Source organism: Microtus oregoni, unplaced genomic scaffold (genome assembly GCF_018167655.1).
Source record: "Microtus oregoni isolate MIOR12 unplaced genomic scaffold, Mior012 000052F_ref0000163, whole genome shotgun sequence".
NCBI classification, from domain to species: Eukaryota; Metazoa; Chordata; class Mammalia; order Rodentia; family Cricetidae; genus Microtus; species Microtus oregoni.
This window is the reverse complement of record NW_024543828.1, coordinates 8478455-8500809: the sequence shown is the minus strand read 5'-3', so window position 1 is coordinate 8500809 and position 22355 is coordinate 8478455. Positions and strand designations below refer to the sequence as shown.

The 22355-nt window shown below is 36.8% G+C and overlaps 1 protein-coding gene across 2 annotated transcripts in view; it reads right to left on the bottom strand.

Moving 5' to 3' along the window:
* Nucleotides 1-3217: 3217 nt before the first annotated feature.
* Nucleotides 3218-22355, bottom strand: part of LOC121437524 (fibroblast growth factor 13) — a 509730-nt gene continuing 490592 nt past the window's right edge. For both annotated transcript variants that reach the window (XM_041637389.1, XM_041637390.1), the window contains 2 exons: nucleotides 7050-7248; nucleotides 3218-3408 (listed from right to left, as the gene is read on the bottom strand). In XM_041637389.1, coding sequence (XP_041493323.1) covers nucleotides 3272-3408; nucleotides 7050-7248 — 336 coding nt within the window. In that variant the 3' untranslated portion in view covers nucleotides 3218-3271. The remainder of the gene's footprint in view (nucleotides 3409-7049; nucleotides 7249-22355) is intronic.

Genomic DNA, 22355 nt, shown 5'->3' with positions numbered 1-22355 from the left:
ACCAAGCAAGTGTATACTACAGTGGGATTCTAGAACTGACAAAAAGTTTGAGGGCCACTTCTCCACTGTGGTTCTTAAGGTGCTCTGTGAAAATAAGGCTTGATTGTCTGCCTTGAATATTCTAAATTTTTAAAGTTACACAGAACTCCTTATATTGGTGATTCTGCAGCATGCAATGGACTCAAACATACCTTTAATTCAAAGAAAAGGAAGAGTGCAGCAGCTTCAGTACAACAAAAGGACTAGATAGAATTTCAAACTCTTGGCCCCACTATAAATTAGGACCACTGGAAGTAAGCCCCAGCAATCTAGTACTTCTGATCCTCCCAGATGAACCTGATTAGTGTGAAAATCCTAGAAGCAACAGTATTTTCAGTCTTTTGTTTCATGATAGAGTCATTTTATGTTTTTACTTTCATAAAGGATGTGGTAGGACCAATATTTTTGCCATAAAGAATATGTACATAAACACACACACATGCAGTAAAGCATGGACAATCGCAGCTACTTATAGAGGGTTCTGAATTCTTTGAATTCTTTGTTGACTTGTTTTAATAAATGAAAACTGTTCAAAGAATTTCAAGCAGACACAGGTGAATTACAGTGAATTCCTGGCCATCCTGGTCTATGCCAGATATGGCTACGTAGTGAGACTTTGCTCGAACAAAACAAAATAAAATGAAAAGCAAGGTAGCTTAAAGAGAACTCTTCTTTGTTACTGACCATTTTGACTCTTTTTGTACTTGAAGGGCTTCCCTGACACAAAAAAGTGCTGATATGTTCACGACCAGTGACTTACCATTTTCCTGAACAATAGAAAAATAAGATCAGCAACCCAAACAGCCAAAAAACCAAATTAAGTTGCATGGCCAAAGGGAGATCAGCATAGGGAGTAAAGTGAATGTACTGGTGCTTATACAAGAGTCTTTGAATTCAAGACAGACAGGCGCCTTACCCCCTGCAGGTATGCTTCTGAGCTTTGACAGGATGAAGCAAGAGGAACAGGCCTTAAAATGAAGCCACAAAGTAACTGGGCTATCTGTTGTGGGATAATGCTCTTGTAACTGTAAAGATTTGTCACTAATATTGGTTTAATAAAACACTGATTGACCTGTAGCCAGGCAGGAAGTATAGGCCGGGCAAACAGACTAAGAGAATATTGGGAAGAGAAAAGGCAGAGATGCAGTCACCAGCCAGATGCAGAGGAAGCAAGATGAGAACGCCACTGACAAAATGTACCAAGCCACATGACTAAACATAAATAAGAATTTTGGGTCAAATTAAGTTGTAAGAGCTAGTTAATAATAAGCCTGAGATAATAGGCCAAAGAGATTATAATTAATATATGTTTTTGTGTCTTTACTGGGGATTATATGTCTATGGGACTGGGATGGACAGAAACTTCTGTCTACAGATGAGATTGGTGAGGAGCTTCTGCTGAATCCGGCCCAAACATCTTGGGAATCATCACCTTTATTTCTCTGTAAAAACTCTTGGTGCCATGGTAACTATGTTATATATGCTTTGAAACACACCCCTTTGTTTGTTTTATGCCACCATTCTTTCCATGTTGACAACTCCCAAAGCCTTTATTGTCAGACATCAGCAGCTCTAGAGAGCTAGATAAAAAGGCATCCACAGAAAGGAAGGCTTGTATTTTCCTTCTACTCTCCCAGGTAGAGAAGAAGTTAGCTATCCAGTCTTGTGAAGAAAGGAGTGAGGCAAAGGGACAGTGATGACGCTGTGAATGCAAAAGGGATGGCAAACCATAGATCCTTGTACACTTTGATTTCTGAATGCCCAATCTGAAAGTTTAAGATTAAGAGACACACTGTGAAGAGTGTTCATGTGAAAACAGATGCTTATATTGTAGCTTATCTGAAGCTAGTGGCCTTACCTACGAAATTTAGTTTTTAAATCCAGCTTCTAATATACTTGATAGCATTAAATGGATAATAAACACACACTGATTTTTTTCTTTGAATGAATATAAAGAGTTTATTCGGTGCGTATTTGGGTATACAACAACAAATATTAAACAACTTTTTAAACTTTTTGTGCACAGGGCAGAAAACTGCCTGTACATGCTATGTCCACTTTTGGAACACAGATTTTAAACAATTATTGATGCACAAATCTTACATATCATGCAACTCTATGCCAAGATTCCAACTTTCTTCCATGCAACAGATATGAAGATCTAAATGGAAACCTAGCTACGTCTTAAACACTTTTCCAGTAGCAAGTATAATATATGTTGTTTAGGGGGAACCAGTCTCAACATTACCTTGTACATAATACAATGGTCACGTGCCAAGTACGAGAACAGAAGGACTTGTACCTGTACAGATGATACAGTTCTTATTTGAACAACACAAGAGACAACACCACTGTTCCACAGTTCCTGTCTTTACACAAGAAGCCACAACGATAGATAAACATGATACACGAATGGAATTAAGAGTAATCTACACTTGAGGATAATCCCGTTTCAATTTATCTATACTGACTGGGATTGACGATACAACTCAATTTCTACGCACAAACTACAGCACAAGAACTTGACCAGAATACTACAGTTCTAATTAACAGCAAAAATAGAGAAAAAGAGAGATAAAGGGAGAAGGGGGTAGGGATAAAGGTGGAGAGGGAGAGAGAAAACAACCCATGATAATACTGCTACCTTAAGCCTGCTATGCCAATTCAGATTTAACCTTGAATTTGGTTGTTTTGGATTAAGTGAAAGAGTGGATAGAACCACAGAATTTCAGAAATCATACAGTTTCACTATATTAAAGAGTACACTTGAATCAATCATAGATAGAAAACATGAAGCCAAGAAAACAACACAGTTCACAGAATTCGTTTGCTCCTACAAAACATTTAAGAAGTTAATTTTATTTTATTTTTTTAAAGAATAGTTGTGGTCTTTCAAATTTTCTTAGTTGGGAAGCAAATTGACCGGCACTGGTGCTGTGAAATATTTTTGCTGTTATCTCCAAAGTATAGGTGAGATCATATTTGGCAGTCCTTCTTCCAGATTTAGTTCATTGATAATGCTTGGCATTCTTTTGCACAAGCGGACTCTAAATTATGGGGCTTTAGTATGGATGATAACAAGGTCTAATGGCAGATAGAATAGGGAACTCTGCCTGTGTGTTTGTTAAAACTTAATGAGAAGATTGAACTTTTGGATGAAGGACTGCTAGAAGAATTCAACAGCACCTGGACATAAGGTTCTGTTATGGAGCCCTCGTTTTACCCTCACTGACTACGTTGATTCATTGTGGCTCATGGATTTGCCTCCATTCAGCACACCGGAGACGCTTCTGCTCTTGGTTGGGGTCCCACTTCCAGATCGGGAGAACTCCGTGAGATCGTGCAGAGACGGCTCCTTATACATGGCCACTGAAAAGCACAGAGATGGTGGAAAAGGCCTTTTATGTATTTCACTGTTCCAAATTTCTAAAATAGATCTGTAGTTTACATTTTAAAACTTCTAAGTACAGGGGCAAAGCTCATGTTCATCATCTCAACTTAGTCATTCTGCAATATATATATATTCTGCAATATGTATATGTATATATATATATATCAAAAACAATAAACAACTTTGTATTATCAAAAGATTTAATTTTGATCATCGAAAAGGAACAAACACAAATATTTTATTTTGTTACTAAGTTTCTATGTCTTAACTTAAACATACAAGTACTTAGCAGTGTGGATGAGATTAAATTAAATGAATTCTAATCCGCATATAGTCATACATAAAGGATTTTAATACCTAATTTCTATCACTTACAGTTTTATATGCAGGGAATAATGAAAACACATTTAATAAAGCTCTCAGATATTTAAATATAATCTATAACACACTGAGAAAGTGTAATAGTAAAATTTTACGATTTTAAAACATTGATTTCTATTATACTTTAAATGAAACTCTCTAAGATTAAAAGTATTAGTATAATTCTTAGAAAAATAAATGATAACAATTATTATTGCTGGGCTATACATCACAGTACTAGTGTATACCTGTGAAGTACATGCATCACCTTGTAAGAATACTATGATATAGAAACTCATTTTTTTATTAGAGATAGATTCTGATTGTAGCCTAGGATGCTCTGGTATCACTAAGTAGCCCAGTGAATTCTCTTACTTACATTTTACCGATAATCATGAGGCACATGTAGAAAAGGACTATTTCAAAATCATTCAGTTAATATTGGGGCATAGTTACAAATGCTGATATTTTTGCACTTTGGAGGTTTAGGAAGGAAGATCATGAATTTGAGGCCAATTGGGAGGAGAAAGAAAGCCCAGTTATATAGGTGAGACTTCATTTCAAACAAACAAACAAACAAACACAAATACAGTCCCATCTCCCTGATATTGAAAATGAAGCTAAAACCTGAACTTGGATATTCTGGCCCAGCATATGAGTTGTAAAACACAATGTAATACTTATTTCAATAAGTGTGAATATGTGTGGGGGTAAGGGGATCACTACTACTTTAAGCCTCTACTGTAATCTCATGTGGGTAATTTCTTCTATTTTGTTTGTATTTTCTGTCTCGTGTCTATGACTTCCCCTCTGATATTGCTATTACCAATTTTATCTTTATATCTGTTTTGGCTAGGTTTGTCTTATCCTGACACAAGCTAGAGTTATTTGGGAAGAGAGAACCTTAATTAAGAAAATGCCCCCAGGAGACTGAACAATAAGCTTGCTTATGACATTCTTGATTGATGCAAGAGGGCCTATGTGTGGGTGGTTCCACCACTGAGCTGACAATACTGGGTGCTGTAAGGAAGCAGGCTGAACAAGTCACGAAACAGCATTTCTCTATGACCTTCGCTTTAGTCCTTGCCTCTATGTTCCCGCCTTTTATGATGTCCTGTGGTGTGGAGTGGAAGTGAAATAAACCCTTTCTTGCCCAAGTTGCTTTTGGTAATAGTGTTTTATCTCAGCAAATAGTAACCCTAACTAAAAAAGAAATTGATATCAGATCATGAGGTATTGCTGTGACAGACCCGAGCATGTGTTAGGGAAGACCGTGAACTTTGGGATGTTGGACTGGAAAAGCCATTGATTGTTCAAAATGTAGGGAGCTGTTGTGAAAACAAAGAATATAGAACAGTGCAGATAATGGAAGCCTGGCTTATTAAGTTTCAGAGGGATTTTTGAGTGTACGTTAAAGATTCTATGTACCTACTTGATATGTTAAATGAAGACCCACCAATGTAAAACTTTTGCTTTGTTGGGGCAATTGATACCTGTCAGATGGGTTAATGAATATGAAGTAATTAAGAAGATACCAGCATCTGGGAAGTGTTGGCTTAGGGGCAGCACACAGAGCCACAGTTCAAAGGTGGCCAAGGCTGTACTTTTGCTGGTAGCCAAAATAGATGATGTGTGTTTACCAGGTGTTACTAGTTTTGAAGGGTTAATAGAGAGCAGATAAGATTTTGCACTTTGAGAGGTCAGGAGAGGCCATTGGTAAATTTCAGTTGATGTAGAAGTTCCAGGATTGAAGGGGTAAGTTGAGAAACATTGAGGACTGACCCCATGTGCAGGGTAAGAGTCCCTGATGAGAAGAGCTCAAAAGAACCTATTGGTGAAGGTACAGCCCAGGTGGAGTAGAAATGTGAACATTTTTGAGATGCTAGTAACATGGCATAACCATCAAGGAGAGCACCAGCTGTGGAGCAGAGCTGGCTTGAATCTAGAAGAGAAATTGTGTATGCTGTGAATAGCAAAGCTTCAAGAAGGGCTGCTCCCAAGGCAGTTTTTGAACAAAGAGCATCATAAATTGGTCCCAAACATCAAACACTAAACTTTTTACGTTGTTGAATATTTGTTTTGCTTTGATTTGATTGTGACTGTCCTATGTTTATTACTTCTTATAGTAAGAAAGTACGTAATTTGTTTTTGATTTTACAGAAGCTCACCGTTAAATGACTTTAGGTATTTTAGAAAGAGTTTGGGAATTTACAGAGACTTTAGATAGTTCAGAAATACTTTGAACTTGAAAGAGATGGTGGATGTTTTGAAGAGACTGAACTTTTAAAATGTTTGAAAATTTAAAGGCCATAGGACTTTAAAAAATACCCTGTAATACTAATATTGACATGCCATCATGGGGACAAATAAACAAGGGAAGGTTCTAGTTTTTGTGTATTTGTGTATCAAATTGATAAGTAGTCAATTGTGCTGGCTAATTTTATGTCAATTTGATACAAGTTAGAACTATTTAGGAAGAAAAGACCTCAGGGAAGAAAATTCTCCCACCAGACTGGACCGGTAAGCCTGTGGGGGCGTTTCATTGATTGACAATTGACAAGGGAGGGTCTAGACCACTTTTGACAGTACCACACTTGGCTGACGGTCTAAGTGGTATAAGAAATCAGGCCGAGCTGGAGGACCTTGGTGTTATAAGAAAGCAGGCTGGGCAAGACATAAGGAGCAAGTCAGTAAACAACATCTTTTCATGTCCTCTGCATCAGGTTCTGCCTCCAGGTCCTGTCCTGTGTGAGTTCCTGTCTTGACTTCCATATGTTTTCCCAAGTTGTCTTAGGTTATATTGTTTTACCATTGCAATAGAAACCCTGAGATCACTCTTTTATTTCTCTTAATCTGAAAAAAAAAACTGTGAAAGAAAATTCTTAAGACTATATTGACCAAGGGCTTTTCCTAGAAAGTTTAAATATGTATACATTTTAAACTCCATGGTTAATCTCTACAAGCCATTTTGGTATAATATAGGGTTCTTAGTTGCCTTTAGTTTGTAATTTAGGTACTTACTTCTAATAAAGGTGTTACTATGGTTAAGGTAAAATGAGAGTAGATGCCACTGTCAATGTCTGAATGTTGGCATGGCTTTTACATTTTGGACTTGATGGTTTTTAGTGCTGTAAAATGCTTGAAAATGTATGTATAGATGTCCTAATATGGAAGAATTATGTGTCACGTACAAAAGGATGAAAAGGAATTATTTAAACTAGTAATATTCATAGCAGAATCCATAGATGATCAAACTTACCTTTCAGTGGCTTGGGCAGAAAATGTGCTGCGGGCTTGTTCTTCTTCACGTGGTTGCCTTTCATGATCTCTCCTTCTTTGTTCAGACCCAGATACCACCCTCGGCCCGACTGCTGCTGACGGTACATCATCGATGAGTATGTCACATAATAATTTTCAAACACTGATTCTTTGAATTTGCATTCAGGTGTGAAATGTTCCTGCAACAAAAGTAAATAAACAAAAAAAGTCAGTATTTATAAGGGTGTGAATTTCAGGTAGAATAGATAGAAAAATACATTTTAGGAATTTAGATAATACTTTGTTAAAACTTGTATGAAGGGTATTCTATTAGAATAGGACAAATTATTACCACTGGAAAACACAAGACAACATGTAGCAATTTATGTTATTTTCTAAGAGAGCACCCAAAGTGAAAATGTGGCTGATCAGTGATTGGCACCCTGTAGTAAGCAATTTGAAGATTTGGACAAGCCACAAAAATGTATGCTGGACTAATTCAAGAGTAAAGGGATTGGAAGACAAGCATAAAGCTGTTATAGGAGTCTTGTTTCCCTTAACAATAAGTAAAAGGAAAATAAGATTTAGCTTGCATTTATTTTTATGTTATTACTCTTGTGTATGTGAGTGGTGTGTGTGATGTGTATGGCTCACATGTGGCGGTCAGAAAACAAATATGTTCATTCCTTTCACTTTCATTTACAATTTGGGGATTGAACTTAGGCTTTGTGTGCCAAGTGTCTTTGCCTGCTGAGCCATCCCACCCGAGTAATGATTTTCATAAATTCTCAGGTTATCATATAGTATGGTTATCAGTTGCCTGAATATTAAAGCAATATTAGGATGCTGGTTGCCTAGTTTTCTAAAATAGTTGTACAAAAAAGCTTAGTTTTCACCATAAGGTAAATAGAATTGATATTTTTTAGTTTATTGGATCTTAATTCAAAATAGAATTTACCTCTAACCTCATTATTTTCATAAATTAACAGTCACAAGCAAATCAATATGGTAGTAAATACTTTACAGAAATTCTGTAAATAAACGCAAGCAAATAACGCAGAGGACTTTAACCCTGGAGTTCTGGTTTTCTGTATTGGACTGTGCCATATTTTCTTTAGAATGGGTTTATAACCATAGTAGATTGTTTGAAGGACAAAAATCAGCCTTCTTTTTAGATTTGGTGTATATATGCACATATACATGGAATACACACACACACACACACACACACACACACACACATATATATATATATATTTTTTTATTTCTAAGCTAAATAAAACAGTATATTTTAACCTATAAGAAAATTTATAGAGTAGCAGAATGGTCATTGGAGTGGAAAATAACAAGGAAAATAAAGTAGATACTAACGATGTTATCAGATCTTTCCCCTAATTTGCTGAGATGTTAGCAGGAACAACAGTTGATAATTTTGTCCAGTGTTTACAAAGCCTTGTTGTGCATGCCTTCTAGGATACTGGTCTTTTTAAAGCAATGTCTCTGTGTTTCTTCTTTCCTTCATTTTCACATTTAATATCATGCTCAGTATATACACCAGCTGAGCAACAAGATTTGAAATGTTCTAAAAATTACTTTAGTGAAGGGGAACACATTTCTCAGCATTTTTCTGAAAGGGAAGCTTGCAACCAATTTTCTTTTCTTTTTTATTAAACCCTACCTCATTCAGTACTATGTCTGATGTCCCTATTTGCTCTGCACAATGTACTTGGTCAAGTATATTTGGGGGTTATTCCATTCAGTCTAGGAATACACCATAGATCTTCCAGGATTCACACAAATTCAACCTACTAAAGCAGAAATGTACTTCTGGGGCAACTGTCACATGGGAGAAACTTAAAGGAGTTCTATTTGTGGGTTCTGAAAATTTCTGTTTTGTGGGATTTTTCAACACAGCGAAAGTCGAAGTTTCTCTAGTGATGAGGAAAATATCTGGAGTTCTTGGGAATTAAATCATCACTTGGATAAAATATTCTTCCTTGGAAAGTAGATTTTCCTTTCATAAAATGTCAGAAATAATTTGCTGGTAAATCTGTTGAGTGCTACAGATGATCAAGTTAGTTGACACTCTTCAACCACTGGCCCAGAGGATCCCACTACTCAGAGGAAACTCCAACAGAGGCCCTCTGAAATGCCTACCCAGTCCTGCAGTTATTCAGTCCCAAAGAAACACACAGAAGCCTACATTGATTATAAACTGGTTGACCTATTAGCTCAAGCTTCTTATTAACTAATTCTTACATCTTAAATAATTCTTGTCTGTGTTTGTCACGTGGCTTGGTAGCTTTCATCAGTGAAGCCTTATCATCTTGCTTCCTCTGTATCTGGGTTACAACTGAAGACTGAACCTTTCCTCTTCCTAGAATTCTCCTATTCTGGTTGCCTCTACTTCCTGCCTGGTCACCCCACCTATACTTCCTGCCTGGCTACTGGACAATAAGTATTTTATTAGAACAATATAAGTGACACAGTACAAGACCATTGTCCCACAGCAAACCACATGGGAAAATATTCCTGACTACAGAATGAGTAGATGGGACCAAAATGTGTCCTAAGTCTCCCAAACATACCGTGCCGTGCGATTATGTGTGATATCAGTAATTATTCATTAATTTCATATACATTTTCAGATGGACTATTACATATCTGAATGACACTAAAAAATTCAGTGATAATTAATACATACTCTTCTCCATATCTGAAGAGATCAGGCAAATGACTAGCACACAAGATGTATGTACTGCCAGAAATACAGAAAGAATGTTCAGAAAAAATATATATTGTCTGAGAAGAGAGGAAAAAGTAAGACCTAATTCTGACAGGGACACTAAGGACAGTTTCATAGACAGAAGAGATCATTATATTTGAGTCTTGAAGCATGGGAAAGAATTTAACTCAGAAATAAAGAATAATGGTTGAAGCACAGGTCAACACTTATCCCATCCTCAACTTACCCTTCCACTCTTCTTTTATTATCTGGAATCTACCAAGTTGCAGCTTCTCACACTTAAATCCAGGGAATATGTGCATTCATATGCTTTCTACTTCATGTTCCCATAGCCATCAGCTTGCATACTTATGGCAAGTAGATGACTTTAGGACCTCTTCAACAGGATCTCATAATTGGTCTACCTTATTCTCCTTATGTATTTGTTTACTTAAAGTAAGGTCCCCTTCCTCATAAACTCTGGATGATTTCACCTCGCATATAATAAAAGCAACAAATGACTGGTTGTTTCCTATTCAGTCGCCACCATTCTTGGTCCTCCATGGCTTTCCAAATGCCATTTACTTTTTTAGTAATTCATCCTTCTTTTTTCTGTCTCCTAGTTTTCTCCTGATCCCTCAAGATCTACTTTAAATATAATTCCTCTTTGGATCACATGTGATTTCTTCTAATCAGAACTGATTAAATCTATATCGACACACAGAGGCTCTACCTAGATCACTGGCATGGTACCCATGCATGGGAGATAAGCACTTGTATTTCAGAATCTATCCTTCTGTATCCCCCAAGCTCAGGGTAGACCAGTTGAATAGTATGAATGTTGGATTGCAGTGATGGAGACTAAATACTGAAAATTACATGACTTATTAGAGTATCAGCTTCCAAAACGTCTCCAGGGAATTTCCTTTATATCATAGAATAAATTCAGTTATATTTATAAGGACGTTGTCATTGCATGGACAGATCTTGCATGAGTGATTTAACAGCTGTTAAGAATAATGTGGCACCTACAACGTTAAGAGGAAGTCTTGGCAATTGTTACAACTATCGGAAAATGGCAAGGAAGGACTCAATGAACTGAATGCTCTGTCACATCCTGACAATTTCTTAGTCATCCCTACTAAATTTGGACTCAAAAGCTCAGCAGAGAAGAAAATGAGGCCAAAAACGAGAAGGAAAAAAAAAACACGTTGAAGCAACCAAAGGAGTGTTCTGTTCTCTGTGTGTGACACTGTCATTTTTATCCTGTGTTTGAATGAGTATCCAGAAGAGGCTTGATTCTATTAAAATGTGGAAACATTTAGCATCCCATTTTATGCAGAAGAGTCCAACAAAGAAGCTATGGGTGCAATTGCATCTCTTCAGTACATATAAGCAATATCAATAATGGAAATTGTATTTGGCCCAAGCCAAGAAAGTCCTATTTTGAAAAGGACATCAAGGAACAAATTTACTTTGATTGGTTGTAGATGCCTCCACACTGGTTCCCTGAGAGAAGGTACCAAAGTGAACACAAAAGAGGCACTGAATGAAGGCAGCAATAGCTGTGCCCTATATTTAAAAGGCAGTAGATAAATAAATATCTCCTATCAGAAGGGGCATATGAGTCACAAATTCCTTGCATAGTTCCTATGAAATTACTTAATAAACTTATAACTTTTTTTTTCAAGACATGGTTTCTCTGTAGTTTTGGGGTCCATCCTGGAACTAGCTCTTAAGACCAAATTGCCTTGAACTCACGGAGATCTGCCTGCCTCTATCTTCTGAGTGCTGGGATTAAAGGTGTGCACCATGATTGCCCACTAATAACTTTTAATGCATTAATTTCTCTTAAATGTTGTTCACCTCTCATGGCTCATACACATTTTCCAGAAAATAATATTTAGTTCATGAAATAATCTGTCTCAAAGACCTTCTCTGTTGTTGATTTGTATTTTATTCCTTTACAAGTTCAAGATTTGTTTCTTTTTGGTGACTATTAAACTTCTTATCTATATGTAGCTCATACTAGCTAGTTATTATCATATTTTGGCCAACAAATGAGGGATTGAAGTTTAGAGAATACACAGATCCAAGAGTAATATCTAACAGTTCTTTTTCCAAACCCACTTTACTCATATTATTCAGAAGTAAATAATTATTTGGAGGTTAAAATAGCAAATATGAATAAATCATTTTAAAACCCTAATACATCAATAGAACATACTAGAGAATTCTTTCAGCCAAGGATACTAAGGGTCAGTTGCTCCTATCATGGCAGATAAGGTCTCAATATAGACATTTTAAGTCACAATGGGTAATACTGGATTCATATACAAATAAGCACAAGATTTAATGGTGTGCCAGAAACATTGTCCCAAAACACAGAACTTGAGACTAGTATAAATTGTTATTCTCTTTTAGAGTCTACAGATGTAGCTCTGCCCTGTGTTGCTTCAATCACAGTGGTAAAGTGTGGAGACAGCTTAGTCTTTTTGGCTTGCTGGAGCTAAGGCTTGGTTAAAGGAGACTTGGGTTAGAAGAGCAGCTGATCTAGAATGATGCCAGTAGGGCCATGGTTTATTGCTGTGCAACCAGGAACCATGACCTCAAACAACAGAGCTTAAGGTTTCTGTGTATATTTGTCAGTCAGGCTCTATAAGCACATCTCCAGCATTAGAACAGATGCACCAAGATTAAATACCCTCATAATTAAAAAAAGTAATTTAGCAAACAGAGGCCATAATAACAGGGCTCTCATCCACCCACCCCACCCCCATTCTCTTGTAGGTTAAGCTATGATGTCACTACAAGGTGACAGTGTTACATTTGTATTTGTATCTAGGCAGGATGAGAAACTTTCAGGACTACTATGTAGACTGTAAATGTCCTTTTTACACATTTAGCCCCCACAACATATTTTTAGGTAGGCAGCATAGATTCTTTTGGACCTAGGGAGAGCAAAATTGTCTACTGAAGTGGTTCCTACAAAAACTGGTAATGTTAAACCTGGGTAGCAAGGACTGTCATCACAGATCCTGGTATAAGCTATTGTTCTCAATAGATTTTGCTTACGGCACCTATGACATTTTTAAAGTAGGAAATAAAAAATAAAAAGCAGAAAATAAAAACAGTTTATAGATTTATATGTGAACAAGAACAAAAGCATCACTAACAGTCCTGAACCATGATTTTTTCAGCAAGTTCAATAATCATATTTTAACAGGTTTCCTTTCTCTTCAGTGCTCTCAGTGACCTCTTTTCCCCTTCTATCTTCCAGCACATTTTCAGCAGAGTAATCCTCCAATTAGTTTAGCAATTACTGTCACTAGCAAGGGTCATTCATCTCATCTTGAGCCATGTTCTAATGAGAATTAATTTTATGGATTTAAAATGTGCAGGTTATTTAAGCAGGTCTGATTTGTGTATGTCAATTATTCTCCTGCGTATTGAAAATCGTGACTAGATTAAAATCAGAGTCTCAGCTCTTTTATAAGATAAGTAAATGAAATTTTAAAATATAAATTATACCCATGGGGTGACAAGGTAACTACGTATATTCCCCATATTGGCTTCTCTTACATCAGTGATCTCAAAATCTAGGACTAATTATTATATTCAGAGCTTTGATATTCTTTCCAATGGTATATTTGAGGCAAATAAACTTCATTATTCCTGAGTTCAAAGAATGGTAAGGAAGAAGCTGAGGAAAAGGGAATCAACAAATTGTGCTCTGTAGCCAAGCAAATGTGTTAATTCATGATAAGGGGAATATTTTATACAAAAAAAATCCCATTGGACTAAGATAATTAAGGACAGTTCGTGGTCTAAGGCATGGGTTACAGGATTGACCTATACATATATGATGAAAATATCTGTGAAGTGCAATGTCATATGATGAGACCTTTGAAACTGCCTTGTACAAATTCAAATAAAGAGTTAATTCTGGCACTGCATCTACCTAATAAATAGAAGGCTCTTCCAGAGGAGAGACATAAGCGGTCAGCACTTGCCTCCTAGGGGAGAAACGGTAAGTGATAAAATGAGGAAAGGAGCCTAGAGATAACTCCAGTGTATATGTGTGAGTGTGTGTATTATATTGCATGTTCATGTGGGTGTGTGCACATGTGCCTTTGGGTGCATGTGCAGGTGATTCTGGTGGAAGGTAGAAATTGATGTTACGTGTCTTCCATGCTCGTTTTCTATGCAATTATTTTGAAACAGGTTCTCGTATTGTACCTGTAGCTAATCAGGCTGCTGACCACTGAGCTCCAGGGATCTACTTATCTCTGACAATCAAATTCCAGTGCTAGGGTTTTACATGGGGGCCTCATGCTTATATAGCAGGCAGTTTACCAAGTAAGCCATCTCGCTAGCGTGATAAACCCAATCTTCAAGACATGGAAGAGAAGGGGGGGGGGAAGAAGACAAAAGAGGGTTTAAAAAAAAAGACAAAATAGTGTAGCTGGGGAGATGGTTCTTCAGTTAAAAGCTCTGGCTGCCTCTGCAGATGGTCCATGCTCAGTTCCCAGCACTCACATGGTAGTTTACAACTATATGTAACTTCAGTTCCACGAGATCCAACACATTCTTCTGACCTTTGTGGGCACAACACATAAATGTGGTATACATACATTAACAAAGGAAAAATACACACACATAAAATTTTAAAAATCTTAAAAAAATCAATTTAAGGAAGACAATTGGGAGCATGGGGGAGGAAGGAGAAGGGAAGGTAAAAGTGGAAGAGGAGAGAAGGGGAGGGGGAGGAGAACTTGAGGGAACAGGATAGTCAAGATGGAGGAAGGACAGAGATGAGAGCAAGGAAAGAGATATTTTGATTGAGGGAGCCATTATGGGGTAAGGGAGAAATCTGGTTCTAAGGAAACTCCTAGGAATCCACAAGGATGACCCCAGCTAAGACCCTAAGCAATAGAGGAGAGGGTGCTCAAACTGGCCTTGCCCTGTAATCAGATTGATAAATATCTTAAATAATACCATAGAACCTTCATCCAGCAACTGATGGAAATAGAGGCAGAGACCCACAGCAGAGCTTGGGGGCTGAGCGAGCTCCCAAAGACCAGTTGAAGAATTGAAGGAGTGAGAATATGAGCACAGAGGTCAAGGCCATGATGGGCACACCACTGAAACAGTCTACCTGAGCTAATGAGAGCTTACCAACTCCAGCTGGACTGGGAAGGACCCAGCATAGGAAGGACCAAACTAGACCAGCAGGATGTGGGTGACAGTTGTGTGGCTCGACCAGACTGAGGGGCCTCACTGACAGTGAGACCAGGATTCATCCCTACTATATGTACTGACTTTTTGAGAACCCTTTCTCTTTGGATGGATACCTTGCCCAGCCTAAATGTAGTAGGGAGGGCCTTGACCTTCCTCCAAAATAATATGCCTTACAATCTCTGATTGGATAGGGGGTGGTGGTGGGGTAAGGTGGAGGGGATGTGAGGAAGGGAGGGGTTGCAACTCGGATTGGTATGTAAGATAAAAAAAAATATAGTTTGTTTTCTTTTTTGAAAAAAATTAAATAAAATAAAAAATCTGGGAAAAAAGAAATACAAAACAGTTCTTAAGCTGAAGTAAGACTAAAGAGAGATCCTTATAAGAAAGACATAGGCACATAATTATGTCCTGATCTTTGTGTGTCCAAATAACTAAACATTTCAATTGAATCCTTTGGCTTTATTTTTGTAAAATGATGTAATAGTCTACCAGTTCTGTTAACTTAATTATGCTCTTGCTTGAAGATCCAATGAGAAACTGTATATGACTGAAGCTTCACTGAAGGCTTTCTTCTGATAATAAGTAACCAGAAAATCAGGTCAAAATACATTCTTTCATTTTCAGAGTTCTTTTTCATCTGGAATCAATTTCTAAGAATAAGATTAGCCTATGTGTATTTTACTTATATAGAAGAATATAAATTGTACCCCAAATTGTACCTACAGATGAATTTTAATGTTCTCCTCAAAGTTTGGTTATTAGGAAACCTTTTTTTTTCTTCTTTCCTTTTTTTATTTCTGTCGGCAGCAGGATGAAATGGCTGCAAGTGCTGTAAACCATGGCAGTAAAAATAAAAAAAGAGAGATAGAGGAATATTTAAAATAGATCTTGTAAAATTCCATGACACAAAATTACTTAAAAATACATAGGGCTAGACATGGTGATGCATGCCTTTAATGCCAGCACTTGGGGGGGGGGGGCAGAAGCAGGCAGATCTCTGAGTTTTGAGTCCAGCCTGGTCTTACAGTGTGAGTTTGAAGACAACCATGGATACATAGAGAAACCTTGTCTTGAAAAATTAAAAAAATACACATGGTAATTATCAACCATTTGAAAATAAATGCAAATTATGCTTAACTGTGTCTATTTTTTATTGCCTCATATTGTTAAAAATTCTTGATGTCATTTTTATAGTCCAGGATAGTTTATGGCATTTTAATTTACCTTAGGTTAACGTCACAAACATGGCAACATATTGCCCTTTCCCCACAGTTAATCATCAATAAGAATTAGAACAATACTAGGCCTCTCAGTGAGGGACCAGGTACTATGTTTTAGTTCCATAGTTCTCTTACAGCTTTGTACTGGTCATCCTGTATCTTCCAGTACCATGAAGATGTGCCATACAATGGATTATTCACTCTATTCAAATTTACAAACAAAGCTGAGTATTGGAGGTTTGTTGGATGGCTGTTGGCTCTAAAGCATTGGCAATCTATATAATGTAAAATAAAAAATGATCAAAAACTATTGAGAATTTCTAAAAAACAAAAAACGAAACAAAACCCACAGCTGGGCCTGTTGGTGCACACCTTTAATCCCAGCACTCAGGAGGAAGAGGCCTCTGAATTTGAGGCCAGCATGTTCAATATAGTAAGTTCCTGGACAGTCCGGGCTATTTCGAGAGATGTCATCTCAACAAAACAAAACAAAAAAAAACAAAGAATTAAGGCAAAGTATATTAAAAATAAGCTATAAATAAAGGAAAACAAACACCCCCCCTTTACAGAGGCTAATGGGTTATTTTTGTCAGTATATAAAAATAACTGATTCAAAGGTCTCATTCCTCACTAACATTGGTCAACAAAGTTTAAAATGAAAGCAAATTGTTAAGATTTGTGACAAAGCAAGATAAATATATATGCATGAATGCATACTAGATCAATAGAATAAGGAGCTAGTTTTCTTTTTTTTTTTTTTAGGAGCTAGTTTTCTAAATGAAACAGAAGTGATTAACCTTTCACTAAAATAAGAGGAAAGAAGAAAATCAATGAACTCAGATGAAAAGGGAAATACTGTTATAGACATTCTAGAAATATAAATATCTTTGAAATGCATTGTGAATAATTATATATTCTAATAGAGTTGAAGAACTAGAAGGGAGGATGAATTCCTGGGGACATGTAAGTTACCAAAACAGAATTGTGAAGAAGAAATAGTAAACCTGCAAACACATATAAGGAACAAATCTCAACAAACTGAATAAATGTAGCAGTATATTAAACAAGGTCATTGATCATTGACCATGATCAAATGGGACTCTTCACAAAGATACAACCAGGAATCACAACCACCATGGAATGAAAGACAAAACAATACAAAGCATAGGATCATCCCAATGATTGCAGAAAAGACATGTGAGAAAAGTTACCATTCCTCCATAATAACAACACTGACTATTAGGCAAAGGAAGAACAGGTTCAACAACATAAAGACCATATATTATAGGCAAGAGCTAACATTATCTTGAATTGGAAAACTCCTACAGCTTCTAAAAATATAAGGAGACCCATTTTCATTAGCCCCCTTCAATACTAGAAAACAAATAGGCAAGAGACTGGAAAGAGGAAATCAAAAGTTTCACTATCTGTAGATACACTCTTACATAAAAAATCCCCAGAGGCTGTGTCAAAAAATATCTATTAGAAGTGACAATGTGGTAGGTTGAGGCAGGTATTCAAATCCAGTCTATGCTATATAATGAGTTTGAGATCAGCCTCAGCTACATAGTAGAATCTTATCTAAAAAAAATGAAGGCAATCCAATTAACCAAAAAGGATGTGATTTCATTTTATTTATTTTTTGTCAACTTGTTATAAGCTATATTCATCTGAGAGGAAGAAACCCCAATTTAAAAATGCCTCATAAGATCAGGCTATAGGAGGTTTGTAGGGTATTTCTTAATTAGTGACTGATATGGGATGCCCCAGCCAATGTTTGGTAGTGCTATCTCTGGGCTGCTGGTCCTGGCTTCTATAAGAAAGAAGGCTGAGCAAGCCATGGTGAGCAAGTCAGTAATCAGTACCCCTTCATAGTTTCAGCATCAGCTCCTGCCTATGGATTCCTACTCTATTTAAGCTCATGTCCTGACTTATTGATGATAAACGGTGCTGTGGAAATATAAGACAAACTCCTTCCCTCCTTCATTTCTTCCTTCCCAAGTTGTTTTGGTCATGGTGTTTCATCACAGCAATACACTAACCAAGACAATGGTAACTCATCTACAATTAGAAGTAGAAGACATGGATGAAAAAATCAAAGAGATCTATCTATATAAAAATGGAATGGCCTCCTATATTCACAGATTGAAAGAACAAATATTGTTAAATGTCCAATTTGGGGGCTGGAGCAATGGCTCAGTAGTTAAGAACGCTTACTACTCCGGTAGAGGATCTGAGTTTGACTTATAGCATGTGCCATAGTGACTGACAGCTGAAATATTGAGCCCTCTTCTAAATGTCATGGGCATCAGACATATACATGGTACAGATACATATGAAAAGATGAAACACACATACATAATTTAAAAAAATATTTTGTAGTACCAAAAATGATCTGTCCTTTGAGTGAAATATCCCTCAAATATCAATAATATTCTTTCCAGAACTAGAAAAAAAGTGGTAGAATTTTGTATTGAACCATACAAACATGCCTGTCCCTCTCCATAATCCAAAGCAAATGAGAAAAAAATAGTTAAAGGTACTATTTTGTCAGACCTTAAAATAAAGCTAAGTATGAAAAGAGACACAAGGTCCATGAAACACAAGAGAAAACCTAGAAGTAAATCTATATACCAAAAGATAATTTCTTTCTACAGAAATTTTATAAACTAACATTGGAGAACAGTGTTTTCAATAAATAGTGCTGAGAAAATTTTGTATGCATATGTAAAAGAAAGAAACCAGACCTCTATCACTCATTACTTTCATAAACAAAAGAAACACAAATAACTAAAACCCGATTAATGACTAAGTATAATATCTGGAATTGTGAAATGACTATAGTCACCCATAGGGGTAATGTTCAGGATACTGGCGTAAACACAGAATTTTAGCTTTATGGATAACAGCCGAAAAGTAGAAGAAACAAAAGCAGAAACAGACAAAGGAGATTCTATTCAGCGAAGAAGCTCTGTACAATGAATGGGGAAATGAAAATGAGACAACCTGCAGAATAGGATAAAATTTGTAAAAACTATGTATCTGAAAAGGGATTGATGATTTTCATATTACATATATTGCTACCAGCACAAACTCTGGCTATGGAGCATTTGAATGGCATTTGTGAGCCCAGGTGTTTGTGTCCCCACTCAGAGTTCAGAGGAAAGTTGCTGAGAACATCTCAGCACTCCTCCCACCTGGGGAGGCAGCTAGGATCAGGACTGCTAGGCATGCACAAGCAGGAGAGCATGGCAGATTCCTGCCACCATACACAGAGATATTTCGAGGCCAAGCAGTGCGCTGCAAGGCATATTTAGCCATTATTCAGATAAAAAGGGTTTTTATGCTGCACGGTCACTTTCAGAGTTAAAGTGCTGATCATGGCTCTTACCTGGCAGCCCCAGAGCTGGCAGTAATGGTAATTACACCATTTTGAAAGGGGAGACAGGTGGAGCCAGCATCCAGAGCAGTTTCACCCAAGCTGCTTACCATTTTAAAAGCTCTTCAAGACAGTAAAGAATTACAGATAATGTAATAAGGACAGATTCAGACATAGAAACTCTAAATGAGTCACAGTGTTGGGAAAATGTACATAGGCTTGGGAGAGAGAAGAAAAAGAATATAAAGAGTTAAAATAAATAAATTGTTTAAAAAACAAAGTCTTTAAAGAGACAGCACACAGACAGTCATAGATTAAATGGAGTAAAGAAAAATAATTCCACATAGATATGGAAAATTCAAAAATTCTGGATTATGTATTTTATTGTGTTATCTTTGAAATTTTTGACTGTGAAGGAGCTAAGTAAAGAGAGACATTTCATTGCATGGGCTGCTAAGCTAAACCAGCATGTATATTATAAAGGTATCTTGACTTCAGAATTTGGGTCTAAGGATATGTTGCTTTGGAAAAGAGGTTATTCTTTTGTTTCCACAGAAGATGAGAACCTTTGGATTCATTCTAGGCTAATATGATTTGATAGATCATGACCCTCCTGAGAGGTTGCTGTGAACACCCTCAAAAATTACTTTGCCCAATAAACAGCAGGAAGAAGTTTAGACCAGAACTATACCCATATTGTTGTAAATGTTTCTTTACATTTAAAGGGGAGATATGCTATAGGGATAGATACTTTGCGTTGGTATGGATCTTGGTTTATTTATACAAGTTTTAGGTCAATTTTGTTATATGTATTTTTCTTTCATGGCAGTGAGACACATCTGCTCTTGGCATCACAAAGCTACTCTAAGAGGAAGATGGGCATCAATGAGGCTCCTTATGGAGTTAGTTAGCCATTTGGGCAAGAAACTGCTCTTGTATAGGCTGCTTGATGAACTGTATATTCAGTATCCACAGAGAAATCACTGATGAACTTGTCTAAAGGTGAGATGATCCTTCGGGCTTCCTGCTTCATGAAAGAGTCTGCCAGACATTCTGCAGGACACAGAAGAAAGTGACTGACAAACTGCCAACATAGGTGAAATTGCCTTTGAAATTTCCTGCTTCATGGAAAAGTCTCCCAGGTACTATGGGCCTATAGGCTGAAGATAGATGTCCCAACAGTACAGAAGAACTATGGATTACTGTCCAGGCATCAAGATGTCTTTGTAATTTCTAGAGTTTAGAAGTTGCTTACAATGCACTTCCTATTTACTTAGGTAATATTATATCCTTCTGGTGTCTTTGATGGAGTTCAAAAATAGATAGTAATAATACAGTTTTCCTACATTATGATAAGAGATAAAGTAGATATAAATAGTGTAACTGTAATTCTTGCTTGATACCTGTTTTGTTACATGTAATTTTACTATGTTAAATTTCCTTTTCATTTAAACAGAAAAAGGGAGGTGAGTGGATTCCCCTCTGTATGCTATGAATATCACTGATTAATAAAAGAACTGCTTTGGGCCTATAGCAGAGCTATAGGGGAACAGAGCTAGGCAAGGAAAACTAAATGGAATTTTGAAGAAAGGAGGTGGAGTCAGAGAGATGCCATTGAGCCACTGCCGGAGTCAGATATGTCAAAATTTGCTGATAAATCACTGCCACATGGCAATACACAGATTAATGGAGATGGGTTAAATTAATATGTAAGATTTATCCAATAAGAAGCTAGAACTAATGGGCCAAGCAGTGATTTAATCAATACAGTTTCCGTGTGATTATTTCAGGTCTAAGCTAGCTGGGCAGTCGGGAACCAACAAGCAATGCACACACACACACACACACACACACACACACACACACAGAGAGAGAGAGAGAGAGAGACAGAGAGAGACAGAGAGAGAGAGACAGAGAGAGACAGAGACAGAGAGAGAGAGAGACAGAGAGAGAGACAGAGAGAGAGAAAGGAAACTATATAATTTCCAATTGCTACACCCAAATACTCAATCTGTAACTAAAGGCATTCCTCAGAAGACAAAGAACTGTTAAATAAGTATATTAAAATGCTTAACATCACTAGTTACAAGGCACATGAAGATTTAAAGCACATTGAGATATCCCTTTTAGTAAGAATGATTATCACAAAGATATAAGATAAGAAGAAACACTGAGGATGTGAAGAATGGAGAACTCCAACACACAATTGGTAAATATAAATCAATACAGTTATTACAGAAAGCACCATGGATGTTCCTCAATTTTTTTAAAGAGGCCATCAAGATGGTTCTCCTAGCAGAAGTTCTGGAAGTGAAAACTTGATGACAAAAATTTCCATTCTTGGGACTTGTGCTGGAAGGCAAGAACTGCCTCCTGAAAGTTGTTCTCTGACCTTCAAATATGCACCTTAGCAACTCCCCCATGTCATAAACACACACTTTATACACATAAAAATAACTACAACTTTAACATAGAATTATAATTATGGTCTAGCAATTTCACTACCAAATGCTCATCAAAAGGAAATGAAACCTGCAATGTAATTTAAGTAACATCTGCATTACAATGTTTATTGCAACTTAGTTCACAATTGTGAAGACAGAGGTATAACTTTAGTGTTTATCAGCTTAAGACTAGATGAAGAAATTGTGGAAAATACTCACTTTGGAATAGTATTCAGTGATCAAAAAGATAAAATTCAGCCCTTTGTGAAACCATGAGTGGAAATGGAGATCATTATGT